The 15,921-nt window shown below is 40.1% G+C and overlaps 1 protein-coding gene across 17 annotated transcripts in view; it reads left to right on the top strand.

Annotated features, from left to right (window-relative positions):
• ADGRL2 (adhesion G protein-coupled receptor L2) overlaps positions 1–15,921 on the top strand; it is a 377,345-nt gene that overhangs the window by 304,906 nt on the left and 56,518 nt on the right. For 13 of the 17 annotated variants that reach the window (XM_030207177.1, XM_030207180.1, XM_030207178.1 and 10 more), the window contains 2 exons: positions 1,934–1,972; positions 11,167–11,350. In XM_030207177.1, coding sequence (XP_030063037.1) covers positions 1,934–1,972; positions 11,167–11,350 — 223 coding nt within the window. The remainder of the gene's footprint in view (positions 1–1,933; positions 1,973–11,166; positions 11,351–15,921) is intronic. The other 4 variants (XM_030207183.1, XM_030207187.1, XM_030207174.1 and 1 more) reach the window with 1 other exon arrangement.

A 15,921-nucleotide genomic window follows, 5' to 3' on the forward strand; every position in this document is an offset into this window, starting at 1 on the left:
AAAGGGTAAGGAGGCATAAAATTAAGGAGAGATGGAAAGAGAAGGATGGGAGGTTGGTATTTAAGTCAGAACAGAATTGGGGGTGGAAGTTGGCGAGATTAGGTTGGGGCATTTGGGTAGGCTTGCTTAAAGAGATGAGCTTTCAGCATTTTTCTAAAGGGCAAGAAGTCATTTATTAATAGGATTGGAAACAGGATGCTGGGCTTGATGGACCTTCAGTCTGTCCCAGTATGGCAACACTTAGGGGCCCTTTTACTAAGCCGTGTAAGCGTCTACTTGCGCCCAAGAATGGAGTTACCACCTGAGTACCGCATGGCTCTTGCAGTAATTTCATCTTTGCTGCACGTCCGATACGTGTGTCTGAAAAATATTTTTTATTTTCAGGTGCGCATAACAGACATGCGCCAGGTGGCATTTGGCACACGTAGGTCATTACCGCCCAGTTACCATGTGAGTCTTTATTGCTAGGTTAATGGCTGGCGGTAAGGTCTCAGACCCAAAATCAATGCACGGCAATTTTCATTTTGCCGCACATCCATTATCGGCAAAAATTTTAAAAAGACCTTTTTTTTTTTTTTTTTACAGGCGTGCTAAAAAATGGATTGGCATACGCCTACACTACCGCAAGCCGTTTTTCAGCACACCTTTGTAAAAGGACCCCTTATGTTCTTATGGTTCAGTCTTTGTAAATTTATACTTTGGAGATATTTAAATGCCTGTCTTAATATCTAGGTTGTATGTTTTTAGATCGTTAAGTCTGTCTCCATGTGCTCTACGATGAAAAGGCTCTTCACCATTTTAGTAGACCCCTCTGGACTGACTCAGTCCAATTTATATGTTGCGGATACTATAAATGTGTGTCGCCAAATACTTTTACAGATGTACTCTCACCTCCTTTCTCTTGCTGGCCATTCCTTTCCTTTTGGCTTTTGCCGATAACTGATCTACCTGTTTGGCCATCTTTAAGATCATCATATACGATCACTCTCAGATCCAGCTCTTCTGTTTTTGCACAGAATTTCATCCCCTTTTCTGAGCTGCTGCCGTCTTTTTTTTTAAAATCCAAATGAATGGCCCTGCATTAAATCTTAATTGCCAAATTCTAGAACATTCCTCAAGATTTGCTAGATCCCTTCTAGGGTGTTTATACCCTGTTTCAGGTTTTGTTATCATTTGCAAAAAGAAACAATTCCTTTCTGACAGTTCCTTCACAGTGTTGCTTATAGAAATATTTTTTTTAAAAATGCACCAAGGACCAGTCAATGTAGCACACCGCAGGTAATACCTCATAGTGAACTCCTTAAAAGTTTGACTGCTATAAACATAGTAACATAGTAGATGACGGCAGATAAAGATCTGCACGGTCCATCCAGTCTGTCCAACAAAATTATTTTAATGATAACTACCATCATCTCTTCCTATTTCTACTAAGGTATGGCATTCAGGGGCTCTTCGTCACTGCCCCTACACTACAGGAGGAATTGAGATGAGTAATGTTGTAATACAAGGTCCAGTTTGAACCTGCTGATATAAATTAGGGTTTTAAGCAGTAGCACCCACAGATCATGAGTGTTGTAAGAGTTAATAGAACACAAATTGACAGTGCAGGAAATTCATTTTTTTTTTCAATCCGTCTCAACTCAACTTGAGAACCACTGGAATTGCAGGGGGGGGGGGGGGATTCAACTTTTTTACCTGACTATTATCTTCAGTGGTTACAAAACTGTTTTTCCACTCTGTCCAAATGGCATTTGATAGTTTTAAAAGCATTTTTTTGTTCCAGCAACCGTGTTTTAAAATGACTTTTCTGCTCTGTGGAAGAATATTAATTACTTATTTAACCCCTAGTGTTGAGTTTGGATAATATACTAACCTTAGCTATTTGCTCTAACCTTTTGAATTTCTTTCCTTGTTTTTCTTTTTAAATAAAAAGCGCCAAAAACGAGAGAAGATATGCAGGGCTTACCTTAAGGTATCTCACCTGTGCTGCCTCCCTGCTTTTTCCTTGCTTCAGCTATTTGCCATGCTTTATCATGCTGCATGATACAGTATTTTTGGGCTTTGATAAATGTGCTTTGTGTCCCCATATCAGGCGCTGTGCTGTTGGCTTTGCACAGGCATATAATACCCACAGAACAAACAAAAGATTAACACCTACAACATGTTTGTAACTTGATCACCTGTTCAGATCTCAATGCAAGATAATCCTTTCAATTGGAGAGAAAATCATTGGGTTGGGGGGGGGGGGGGGGGGGGGGAATTACCTGAAAATAAGCCAGAAATGCACTTTTCTTGATTTCATAATGTCAGAGTAGCATGCACAAATGAGGAGAAATTATTATTGTAAGGCCTACTTTGTTATTTCTGTGGTGTATTGATAAATGCAAAACTTTGTTACAGCTGCTACACTATGATTTTATGAAGTTAAAATAAAAGTAATAGAAGATCAAACTGCCGCCCAGGATGCATGTCTTTGGGTTTAAGGTTAGCACACCGTAAAAACTTTACTGCACTCAAATTTGAATTAATACACTTCAGCTTATGAACTGATGCACATTAAAAATGTAATTGTATATATAGATAGATATAACCACCACATATGTAAAATGCACCAAAAAGAGTCTGAAAATTACTGAAACTGAAACCTTTTTTGCATTGACATCTCTGTTTGGATAAATTCGTAATACATTTTCATTAGTAGGCAGGTACACACTGCACATTATAAAGCATTTATTTATTCTTAATCAGGTTCATTTTTTTAAATCAAAAAATAGAATAATCTGAGTATTTTTGGGCCAGTGTTTAGTAGCCATTATCTGGGACAAATTAAGGGACCGTTTTACTAGGCTGTGTTGGGAATTAACAGGTGCTTAACCCAGCTTAAAATGGTGTACCATGGACTGCACTCGGGCATCCTACGGTAACTACCAAATGTTGGTGCACTAACCGTGCATCAATGTAAATATATATATATATATATATATATATATATATATATATATATATATATATATATATATAATGTATTTATATGTATTTATATTTATATTTTTTTAGGGGGGGGTCTAAGGGCAGAGAGAGGGCATTCCTGTGCTACTACTACTACTTAACATTTCTAAAGCGTTACTAGGGTTACGCAGCGCTGTACAATTTAACAAAGAGAGACAGTCCCTGCTCAAAGAGCTTACAATCTAATAGACAAGTGAACGGTCGGTCCGATAGGGCAGTCAAATTGGGGCAGTCTGGATTCACTGAACGGTAATGGTTAGGTGCCGAACGCAGCATTGAAGAGGTGGGCTTTAAGCAAAGATTTGAAGACGGGCAGGGAGGAGGCTTGGCGTAAGGGCTCAGGAAGGTTGTTCCAAGCATAGGGTGAGGCGAGGCAGAATGAGCGGAGCTGGAACTGGAGGTAACCAGTTAGCACAGCTACATTACCACATGCTAACTGGCTAGCACACGGATACCCCTTACCACCTATAAAATGAGTTGTAGTTAAATGCTCACGTAGTAAATTTTTATAATGCCAATGTGCTAATAGCAACATTAGTGCATGGCCATTATTACAAAAAAAAAAAATACAAAAGCCCATTTTTATGGCTGCAGTAAAAATGACCTTAGAATGTGGGTACTTTATAATTTTCTTCAGAAGGAAGAAAAACTTCTCTACAACTGCAGAAAAATCTGTACCTGTTATAGCTGGATTACCACATCCATGATTTTTAAATTCACATATTTAAGTGAGTTCCATCAGTTCACTGGTGTGACTTTCATTTAAACCTCATCAGAAAACAGATTTCTTGAAATGGTTACCCTTGGCCCTGAAGTGTATTAGAGAGTACTATAATTGCTTGATGCGCATGTCATAACCACGTTGTTCAGCAGCAGGACCGGTCCTGCAACTTGATGGACTAGACATCCACTTAGGCTGGCAGAATTTGGGGGCAGCTGATCTCTGGTGCAGCAGAACTTCAATTCCCATCCCCTCTGGCAGGAAGTCTGCCTCAGAGGAGGGCAGGACACGACAACACTTGAGCCTTACTTAAAGACCCCATGCCCATGTCTAAGATTTGAGCCAGCCTGGGAGCAGGTACAGCCATGTTGGCAGTGGCCACGAAGTGGATAGGGACATGGGGAGGGGAGATAGAAAGGGACATGCTGGCAACCATGGGTGGGGAGGTACTGGTAATCTTGAGGGTGAAAGGCTAGAGGGGAGGAGGAGATGCTGACAATTAGGGTGGGGAGAGATAAAGGGGAAGGAAGGGATGATGAAAACCTTGAAGACTGGAGGGATAGAGGGGAGGAAAAGATGTTGATAACCTGGGGGGGATAGAGGGGAAGGGGATGCTGGCCCTCTGGAGGAGGGATTGGAAGAAAGGGGAGATGCTGAACAACTGATAGGGCCTTGAACCACCTGGGGGTAGGAGTTCAGGTGTGCAAGGCTGAAGGTTCAACTATACATAAACCCTCTCTAGTACCAGGCATCTTGTGAAGTAATGCCCTACAAAAATCACTCAGGGTCTAGAAAAAACAAATCTACTATTCCATAAAAAGCACCAACTTCTAAAACTCACACAAGGACCTACCTAGGAAAAGGCAGTACTTAAGTATTACAATGAACCCTAGAGCATTAATACACCTATTGGGAAAACCGAACAAGCCAGATTACTACAGATGCCTACAAACCCTTATACCCCGATGCTTAGAAGTAGACGCTATAGAACATTAGCGCTGGACTAGCACCCACATTAATGAGTGCAGAATGCTCAGAGGCTGTAGGGTGGGAAACAAGAAACGAAAGAGCGCAAAATATTAGTGCAGATAGCATGCTAATGTTGTCAAATGGATGTTAATGAGGTCATTTCCTATTCCTTCCCAGTGCTCAGAGAACAGCGCACAAAACAAAGCTGCCCTTACTACTAAAAAAAATAATGCTGGGTCAGAGCAGGCATTAGGGTGTTGTATGAGAAGATTTCTCACAATTCTTTAAAATCTGCTGGCTTTTCTTCATTTTCAAAGCAGAAGGAAGCTCGTGCAAGCCTCTAAGCACTACTAGTGAGAAACAAATGCGCATAAGTCCGAGAGAGCCAAACTTGAAGGCACACAATTTGTGCCTGTTTCCTATGTTTAAATATAAGCCTTCCAAGAAAAAAAATTTGAAAAGCTTATATTTAAAGGCACAGAAAACAGATGCCAATGTGTGCTTCATGTTTTTCATGTTTGGGTTTGCCTGGCGTATGCGCACAGGATCTGGGCTTACAGTGAAAGTCTGTGCATGTGCCAAGCACGTCTCCCTTCCTTGTTTTAACAGTACACATCAAGTGGACCTTTTACAAAGGCACACTAGTGTTTTTAGCGCATGCTAAAATTAAGAGTACGCTAGAGATGCCCATATATTTCTATTGGTGTCTCTAGCGTTTAGCACGTACTAATCAGCGTGCACTAAAAACACTACTGCACCTTTGTAAAAGACCTTCCTAATTTGCATACCATTTCCTGTGATCATTGACAAGCTAATTTTCTGTGCTGTTCCAGCAGTATTATTTCTGCGCTGTTGGCTTACCGTGGGAGTTCTGAGTATTGGGGTGTCAGTGCTAGCAGAACACCTGGCTGTGGTCACACATGCAGAATACATATAGCCCGTCTTCAAATACAGGATAAGTGACCATAAATGTAGACAAGAATTAAACTGAAACTTAAGAAGCCATATGTTGCATTAGTTCAACACCAGAGAAATAGAAAGAGCTGCATTTCCTCCTGTACAGTGCAAAATATAAATATACTAGTGGAACCATGCCCATTTCCTCAACAATGAAACGGGCCCTAGGAAGGCTGTCATGTAAGCTTTTTTTCTCTCTCTCCCCTGCCCTCCCCTCCATGTCCAGCAATTCTTCCCTCCCCTCCAGCGATTCTCCTCTTCCCTGCCCTCCCATTTGTGTCCCATGAGTCTCTCCTCTACTGCCCTCCCATCCCATCCATCAATTCTCCTGTGCCCTGCCCTCCCCTTCCCTTCCTCCCTTCGATTTGTAACTGAACGTTCTCTGGCTGGCTGGCGCTGGCTTCTGTTCCGTTCGTAACATCCCTCCTGACGTCAGCTCACCTCCAGCATTCCCTTCCCTCTCACTGTTCCACCCTCTGACGTCATTACGTCTTGACGCGAGGGCGGGACAGTGAGGGGGAGTTGAACGCTGGAGGCTGGCTGACGTCAGGAGATGTTACGAACCCAGGCAGCCAGACATGGAACGTTGGAGGTGCAAATTGTTATATAGGATAATTTGTCACTATATTAAAAATATAATTATTTTTCCTAACCTCATTGCCCGGTAATTTTATATTTTTAATCATAATGTTTCCAGTCTCTGTTTTTGCTTCCCTCTATCTGTCTCTTTACTCCGTTTCCAGGACCTCCTTCCATTTTCTCTCCTCCTTCACTTCCTGCTCTACGTCCTTTGTTGGCACTGATCTTTTACATTCAGTGTTCTTCTATTTTTCCTCCTCCTCCTTCTAAAATCTATCTAGTTTTTCATTTCTTCCCTTCCCCTCCATCCTTGTGCATCATTTTCTCTCTCCCTTTCTCCTCCCTTTTGTCCATGTGCAACATTTCTTCTCTTTTTTCCACTTCTCGTCTCTTCCCTTACCTTGTATTCTACTACTACTACTATTTAACATTTCTAGAGCGCTACAAAGTGTACGCAGCGCTGTACAAACACAGAAGAAAGACAGTCCCTGCTCAAAGAGCTTACAATCTAATAGACAAAAAGTAAAGCATTTAAATATAAAATATTTAAGCAGTCAAGCACAAGAGAACAGTCACAGAAGGACTGAAGATGTTGAAGGGTGGTCCATCATCCCATCCTCTCTCTGACGGCATTTCTTCCTGACGCCCCAAATCCTGTCCATCTATTACTGTTCTCTTCTCCCTTACACCAGCATTGCCCTTCTTGCCACCAGCTACCACTGCAAAGTGAAAGTAGCAAACAGCGTGGGACCTTACAGTTCTGTGCCAACAACACTCATCAGCCTGTCCTCCCTGTGACACTGGCTTGTAAATTTGCACACTTCTCAGTTTCTTATTTTTATTCAGTGATTTCCTTCAAAATTTGATTTTTTATGGACTAAATCTTTGTCAAAATGATGGAACCATGTCGATGAACTTTGTGTTCTTAACCATACAGAAAGGAAAGTGTGTTTTATTGACAAGCCAAGTAAATATTTCCTCATTTATCTGTTGGTGTAGTCCACTTTTTTTGTTACAAATATGCCTGCCTATGGGCCCTGTTTACTAAGGTGCATTAGTGTTTTTAGTGCACCTACACTTAGCGTGCTTGCTAACCATGTAGGCGCCTATAGGGATATTGTAGGCACGTACATGGTTAACACACGTTAAAAAATGTTAACGCGCCTATATCGCTGCTTAGTAAACAGGGCCATATTTTTGTTAGTGATGCAGGATGTTTATTTTCTCAAACCCAAGTGATAGATTTTTGACATACATGCTGTTCAGATAATTATGAGATAGTAGACAATGATGCTGAAAGTGATGCAGAACTGCTATTATTGTCTGTGTTTTGAGGATGTAACCTGAACACGTCAGTGTAGTTAGTATCATAATGCTTGTTTAGAACTGCACATGCACAGAGTTCAGCTGTAAAAGGAGTATCTGTCTACATTAAAAATAATAATAGTACTATAATTATATATTTTTGTTTAAATATGCATTCAAATAGTGACTTGACTTAAGCCCGCTTAAGAATATTTACAAACCTTAAGACATTGTATGTCCAGACACGCATCTTTCAGTGGCTCCAAAGCAGGAACAATTCTCATGATGGTGTATCATTTAGACAACCAGACTTTGCATTTTTGTTTCATTGTTTGCATTTTGCATTCATGCCTATCTTGCCAATAAATACAGGATTATATTATGCCACCTTGACTTCTTTGCAATTTCTTTAAAAATATTTTCAAATAATGTTTTTCTAAATCTGATGCCACAATATGTTTTCCCTTCTAAAGCCCCCCCCCCCCCCCCTCAAAAATCATTAGTGGATATATACAGAATCAGTAGCTTATTCCTCAGGACTTCTGCTCACTTTTTTTGTTTCACTTTCTAATACTCTCCCTTATCCCTTGCATTTGAATCTAGGTTCCTCCTTGCCCCCCCCCCCTTCTTCTCCTCCACCCCCTTCCCCCTATTCATTGACTACCTGCCAGGGTTGATCAGGTCTGTTATCTCTTATTTCCATAAATAGATAGAAACAAGCATGTGCACAGTGTAGTTAGAAGTTGTTTTTTTTACTGCTTCATAGTGGTGTCTTGGAGACCAGAAAACTAAATTGAAATATACTGTATATAAAATTAAAGCTTAATTTAAGTTTTAAAAAGTTCACATGCAACGTTCTGGTTTTGTAAAAAGCTGTCCGAAAGAGGTGACGTCCAGGTTTGCATTGAAATGTTTAATATTGTGTCTATGTAAATTGAGTCTGGTCTTTAGCATCTGGCTTGTTTCTCCAATATAGCACCCTTCACACTTTTTGCATTGAGTGATATATACCACATTTGAAGATGGGCATGTGTAGATCCTCTTATGCTGAAGGTTTTTCCCATGGGAGTGACTGTGGAATCCTGTGAGATGTGTTGGCACAGTTTGCAGCTAGGTATATTGCAGGGGAGTGCGCCATTCTCTTCGTTTTGAGCTTGTATTGGGAAATTGCTTTTCACTCATTTCTGTTTCAAATTAGGTGGCTGTCGGAAGGCCAGCACACCACTTTACCGTAAATCAGAAATTGCAGTCTGACTTTGTAACTAATACAGCCTGACCTCAGCACAGCAGCTTCTGTTCTTCTCTACTTAATATGGCGGTAGTATTTTGATCTCTCCTATTAGAAAAAGAAAAATTATATTTTAAAGGGAAAGTCATGATTGTGCAGAAAATGGACCAAAAGAATTTGATAAGGTGGATTAGGCAGAAGTCCCAGGTTTTGTTTTGTTTCTTATTTGTTCCTGAGCACACATTGTGGTATTCTTAACCAGTATCCTTTTGTTTATACAGACAACGCTGTAGCACAATTTGTCAGATTATATGTGCTACTCTGGGTAAATGGAACCGAGTAAACATGGAGATTCAGCTGCCTATGGCATATTTAATGCACAGCCACATTATCTATGCATTAGTGTAAGAGCCTGCTTTCGATTGATTAACTGATTACTGTGATTGATTGGATTATTTTCTAAAGAGAATTTAATGATGTCTCCTTGAATTTCTGTTTTTGTCTTATTTACTGCTGTTTTATATGTAGCATGATCATCTCTTCATTAAGATATGGACTATTTTGCAAAATTAATTTAACTGTTAGTAATCTGTTCATGTCCTGCTGAAAGGAGAAGTCGCTGAACATCTTTGCACTATCGATTTCCTCTTGTGCTGCTTATTGTGCTGGAAAAGGATTTAGCAATCCTCTAAGTATTTGTGAACAGGTAGGGAAATGGCAGATAGTGAGAGGGTCAGAGCTGATTTATAAGTGCTGGAGTCAGCTGCATTTCATACTTCTCGAAGAAACAAAAGGGATAGTTTTATCTTGGGCTGCAGTCAAGTCAAATATATATTTTGCTGAATTTGTCAAACCAATATAAAATGAGTGGCGTGGAACGGGTAGATGTGAATCATTTGTTTATTATTTCCAAAAATACTAGGACTAGGGGGCATACGATGAAGCTACAAAGTCGAATTAGAGAAAATCCTTCTTCATTCAACGTGTAATTAAACTCTGGGATTTGTTGCCAGAGAATGTGGTAAAGGCGGTTAGCTTAGCGGGGTTTAAGAAGGGTCTGGACGGCTTCCTAAAGGAAAAGTCCATAGGCCATTATTAAATTGACTTGGGAAAATCCACTGCTTATTTCTGGGATAAGCATCATAAAATGTATTGTGCTTTTCTGGGATGTTGCAAGGTATTTGTGATTTGGATTGGCCACTGTTGGAAACAGGATGCTGGGCTTGATTGACCTTTGGTCTGTCCCGGTGTGGCAATACTTATGACTTATGTAATATATCTCTAGTTCAAAAATGTAGGATCCTGTTCGTTTCTATCTCTGTTGATCAGGGTGAGGCATCTTAGTTTCATACTGTACTTGGATAATGAAGCTCTTTTTATTTTCTGTCAGTGTGAAAGCAGTATACATACTGCTACTGTAGTTTTTGAGAGTTTAGTGATTACTTATGTAGAGTGCTGATAGATAATTTAAGATCTGAGGCCTCGCTTTTTCTAGCCCGTTGAGCATATTTTGCAGGATGGATTAGTCAAAAAATAAAAAAATGTTATAAAATCTAGTTGGAAGTTTAAGGAAAGTCAATGTCGTGCAGACAATCTAAAGTTCTACTATTTTCCATCACCTCCAAACCAATCCCTTTACTGAGTTGCAGTGACATATAGACAACCTCTTACACAGCTGACTCTGTACTACATAAAGCCCAGTGTCCCTGCATGTCTCTTTATCTGTCAGATGACGAGAGCATAAACTCAAAAGCCATTCACAGACGTATTGATTTACTCATGTAAGAAGTTCTCATCTACAATTTATTTGAGCAAATTTTTTAGTTTGTAAATGTATTAAAATAACTTTTTTTTAACCCGTCTTTCTACATATTTAAGTGAACTAACACAGCAGCCATAATATTTTGTACAGTAATGAAGTTCCAACATGTCTGTGAAAATTTAACATCTTGGTTCCATTCTCTGTGCTTTGGAGCTCCTTTTGAAATCAAAACAAGGACCAGCATAGCATTTTTGAGAGATTCACAGTAAATGTGACATAGTATTTAAAAGGATCCCTCTAACACCTAAAAATGAAACACATGATACTCTTCCTATCGACTAATACACAGCAGCTATGGTATATTAATTTTGAATAGCCTGAATTTGTCGTATTAGGAAATAATCTGCATTAAATATGTTTCACGTGATATATTCATCAGTACAATGTACAAACATTATACAAGTTCAACTAGGTGTTACAAATAATTTATGTAAAATTCTTTTTTTTTTTTAATATACCTTTATTGTAAATTATCTTGAAAATAAAGCATTAACACTTGTCACTAGACAATGTTGGAAAATCTGTTCAGCTGCCTAAAGCAAGTCAGACCTAACGATAAATTTCCAATGGATGTAGGCTATCGTTGATACAGTTGACAATCTGCTGCGGCCTGAAGCGCTGAGATCTTGGAAAGACATGAATTCTTCAGAACAAGTTCACACTGCCACAATGTTACTGGATACATTAGAAGAAGGAGCTTTTGTCCTGGCTGACAATTTTGCAGATCCAACTAGAGTCTCCATGCCAACTGATAATATTAGTAAGTCTCCAAGTTTTAAGCATTTTTACACTGTGGAAAGTAGGGCTGATTCAGATTCCTCAGCATGTATTCCATCCAGAAGGGAGTTCTGTATGCTGTGTAAAGGTGAATTATTTCTAGTCCGTTTGAGCGATTTTGGTCCTGGCAATTTCAACTTTGCAAAAATGGCTTGAAGTGGTGATGTGATGAATTTTGTGGTATGCATGAGGATGCTGATTCAAGGATTTAGCAAGTGTTACAGAACCGAAGTGTCAGATCATTATTATCAAACCAAATACATTTTGGAGGCATTTCAGTAATATTTAATGTAAAAGGATCAGGGTTTCTATCTTGCTAATTTAGTGGATTTTTTAAAAAAAGGTCTTTTAAAAGATGATCTTAGTGTGCCCTTACGTGGGCCATTCCAGTGTGCTAAGGCCATTTTTAGTGCAGCAGTAAAATGGCCAATTTTCTAATTTTTCTATTCATGGCCACACGCTAATGTTTCTATTAGTACGTGAGCCCTTACTGGCACGTGTTAATCCTGCGCTAATCAGTAAGGGGTCCTTTTACTAAGCTGGGGGGGGGGGGAAGGGCCCTGCAGTAGCGGCAGGGTCCTTTTTACCACAGCGGGTAAAATGCCCAAGAAAAATGGCCACACGGTAAGATAACTCTTACTGCTTGGCCATGCAGTGGGATCAATTACCGCCACCCATTGAGGTGGTGGTAAGGGCTCCCACAATAACCCATTGTTAACTGGGCAGCGCTTGCCGATGCCCAATTACCACTGGGTTAGTGCTGTGCTATTAAAAAAAAAAAATTCCCGGCACACCAGAAATGGTGCATGCTAGAGCCAGAACTGCCGCTGGTGGCCATATTGGGCCAGCGGTAGTTCTGGAATAACGTGCGGTAAGCCTGTGTTGGGCTTACTTCCGCTTTGTAAAACACCCCCTTAGTGTGTAGTAATGCAGACATTCTAACTGATTATCGCAGAAAGGCCGCCCTCTCTGCTCCCTAGACATGTCTCCTTGGCAAAAAAAAAATACAAAATATTTTTAGCAAGTGGGTAACACATTTGGAGCTTTCCACCGGACACCTGAGCATGCCCTGCAGTAAGTTCTTTTAAGCTACACTAAGCACATGTTAGTGCTTACTGCAGCTTGGTAAAAGGGTCTTTTTGACTTTTAAGCGTAGTAGGGGACCTTTTACTAAGCTGAGTAGGTGCCTACGTGCGCCAAATTGGAGTTATCGCCCGATTACCGCATGGCCCTTGTGGTAATTTCAATTTTGGCACTTGTCCGCTACATGCGCCTGAAAAATATTTTTCATTTTCTGACGTGCAGCAGCTGCGCACATAGACCTTTTCCGCCCGGTTACCACATGAGACTTTACCTCTAGGTCAATGGCATGCGGTATGGTCTCAGATCCAAAATGGATGCGCTGCAATTTTCATTTTGCCGCACATCCATTTTCAGCAAAAAAAAGCCATTTTTTTGTAGGTGCACTAAAAAATAATTCTGCGAGCGCCCAAAACATGTGTCTGCACTACCGCAGGACATTTTTCAGCACACCTTAGTAAAAGGACCCCTTATAGTTAGTTCTGACTGATACAGATTTTCTTAGCTACTGATTATGTTAAAATTCCCTTGTCAATTAATTGATGATGGAAGTGTCCAATTTAATATTATCTGCTTCATAGGCCTCAATGTAACAAATCCCCACTTGTTTTTAAAATTTTAGAACTTGAAATTAAAGGAGCATGATCAGTCCTATGTACTGGTACCTTAATACCTGAAGCAGCTTTGCATTTTGGTTCATTTGTATTAAACAAAATTAACATATCCTTATACACCATAATTAAATCAGTAGGTAGAATATTGAACATTGTTATCTCAAGCTGATTTGTAATTGAATAACCATTAGCAGAATGTTTGAAAATCCACATTCCTGGGTTTTAAATATGCTTATTGCATACCTATTAATAATCTTTCGTCTTTATATTGTAGTGTATGTATGCGCTTACATTTTCTTTTCAGGATTAATATATAAGATATTTGAACTATGGTGTACTTAAAGTATCCATGAACTCTTTTTTTTTTTTTTTTTTTTTTTTAACCCTCAAGGGTCTGATAATAAAGAGCTGTTAACTTAAGACCATTTTTATTATTTGAACTATCCCATGTTAGCCCATTATCTGCCTACTTATTTAAGACATTTATGTTTGGTCATTTGGAATGCAAAAGCATATGTTTCCATTGCTAGACCTATAGGACCAAATTCTATGAATAGCACTGACAAATCATCACCAAAAAAATAACACACCAAGGAAGGAATTCTTCAAGCAGCGTTAGGGCCATAACGCACGCTGTTTGGCCCTACGCTGCTGTCCCAATAATCCCACGGCGATATTTAAGTTACTGCGGGTTACCGATTAATGAGATGCAAATGCATGTTGCATGAACACTTCTTGAGGTGATACACTGCAGGTCGCGTTAGAGCTGCAGAGTCACAGTAAAATATAGGGTTATGTTACCGAGCAGGAGTATTGGACTGCCAAGCTGCAGCCCGATGCTGCTGGGCCTGTGATGGTTAGTCCAAGCCATGCCCATCTGACACAAAAGGAGCCCACCCTCTGAAGCCCCCCCCCCCCAAAAGGGCTACCTTTGAAACTCATTGGTGGTCCATCGGGTGTCTGGGAATTTTTCAGGAGGCTGGCAGTGGTTTGGAGGTCATCCTCATCTTCCTAGTGATATCCAGTCACTCCTACCTCTCCTGTTTCGTCAAAATGGCACCCTTAGCAGTAATCGGATGCAGATGCCACTAGGAGTCAAATGTCCATATAAGGAAATTTGTTTTCTGGAATTTGCATAGATTTTGGATATGTGGCCTCTAAGTATTTCAAATAAATAAGTACTTGTTGTTTGGCAGGAGAGTTTCTTTTACCAATGCTGTCACTTTGCAGACAGCGTATCAGTGCCAACCTTAAGTTGCATATGTCTTTTTAAAGTTTGGATTGCATTTTTTTTAATGTTGTATGCATCTTTTACTGCATGATATAAAATCCAGGTATTTCTTGACCCTGATGCAGGCCTATGAGCCAAAACACAGTCCATGTCGGGTCACTTTTGCTGTGAATATATTAAAGATCTTCAGCCAGCCATCGCTCACTTCGCTTTATGTTGTTTGTGCGTCTGTATTTGTGAAGTATGTTTTCCTTGGTTTTTGGTTGAGTCTTTCAGAGATCCATATTGTCCTGTTGTTCATAACCTTTACAAAGTACCCCTAGTGGTCATCCACTGTTACAAGGGTAAGAATCTTTTTCAGAACTGTCGCTAACCCAGTATGTATACTCCTGCATTCAGGACCATACCAGTTTAGTGTATATCATTCTGCTACTGCGTCCCAGTGCCAGGAAGACAGCAGTGTTTCTGCCTGCCTCCATATAAGCCAGAGACCCCTAGGGTGCGAATTGTCGATAGTGGATCCATGTGGATTTTCTGATGGGAACAGTGTATGCCTTTGGGTCTAATTAGTTTATATCCAGTGTTGAAGCCTTCCTTGAGTTCTAAGTTAATGTTTTGCATGAAAAAGTGAAAGGTAATACCCACACCTATGCTGAATGCTAAAGCAAGGAATACATCTGAGTTCTTTAGCCAAAAGCCAATGGAATGTAAGGACAGAAAGAAAAGCACCAACCAAGGTCAAACTACAGTAGAAGGCATTGCAAGAAGAGGCCCTTTTTGAGAGATGTGTGTAGAAAGTGATCCCTTAAACGGGACTAAAGTTTTGTGCAGAAGGGAATAGGTTTGCCCTGCAACTGGGAAACCCCCTACCTCCCAAAAGACTGGCAATAAAAAAGAATGTGCGTTGTACAATGTTTTGTCCAATGCAGTGCAACTTCAAAACTGAAGACCACCTCACGTTTTCAGTAAAGTTAGTGCACCCTATTTCTGTCTGAGTATTTGTGGAAAAGACAGAAATGTACGCCAAGGCCTTGAAGGGTTATCCTTACCCTTGAGGGAACCTGCTGCTCCCTTGGAGAAGAATGTGTGTCCGCTGGGTGAAGAGGAAGAGGAGTGGGGTTAACAAAAAAAAAACAAAAAGTCTTGGAGTATGAAGCCATTTGTGGACTACCCCATTTTTTGTTTAGAGTTTTAAGATGGAATAAAAGTACGGAGGAATTTTGTTCATGGTAAAGCTTAAATTTCACTCTTTTAAAGAGACGTGGGGAGAATAGATTATACTGGACATCAATTGCAACCCTAAAGACAAAAATGGGGAGGGTAAACCACACAGAATTTTAGATACAGCCAGACTGGATGGGTTATGCTGGTCTTTGTGTCTTTACTTACTTTGAGGGTCTTTTACTAAGCTGTGCTAAGAAATAAGCTTAGTTCATCCTTATGTAGGCCTTTCCTGTGCACCATGCCCATTTTCTAGCATGTATATGTGTGTGTGTGTATATATATATACACACACACACACACATTTTTTTGGTACGGACTAATATTTGTGTTAACGCACAGCCATTAAAAACATGAATGTGGGAACACTTAGCACCTCCTATCTAGGAGGCAGTAAGGGTTTTCATG

Source organism: Microcaecilia unicolor, chromosome 6, assembly GCF_901765095.1.
Source record: "Microcaecilia unicolor chromosome 6, aMicUni1.1, whole genome shotgun sequence".
In the NCBI taxonomy this organism is placed as follows: domain Eukaryota; kingdom Metazoa; phylum Chordata; class Amphibia; order Gymnophiona; family Siphonopidae; genus Microcaecilia; species Microcaecilia unicolor.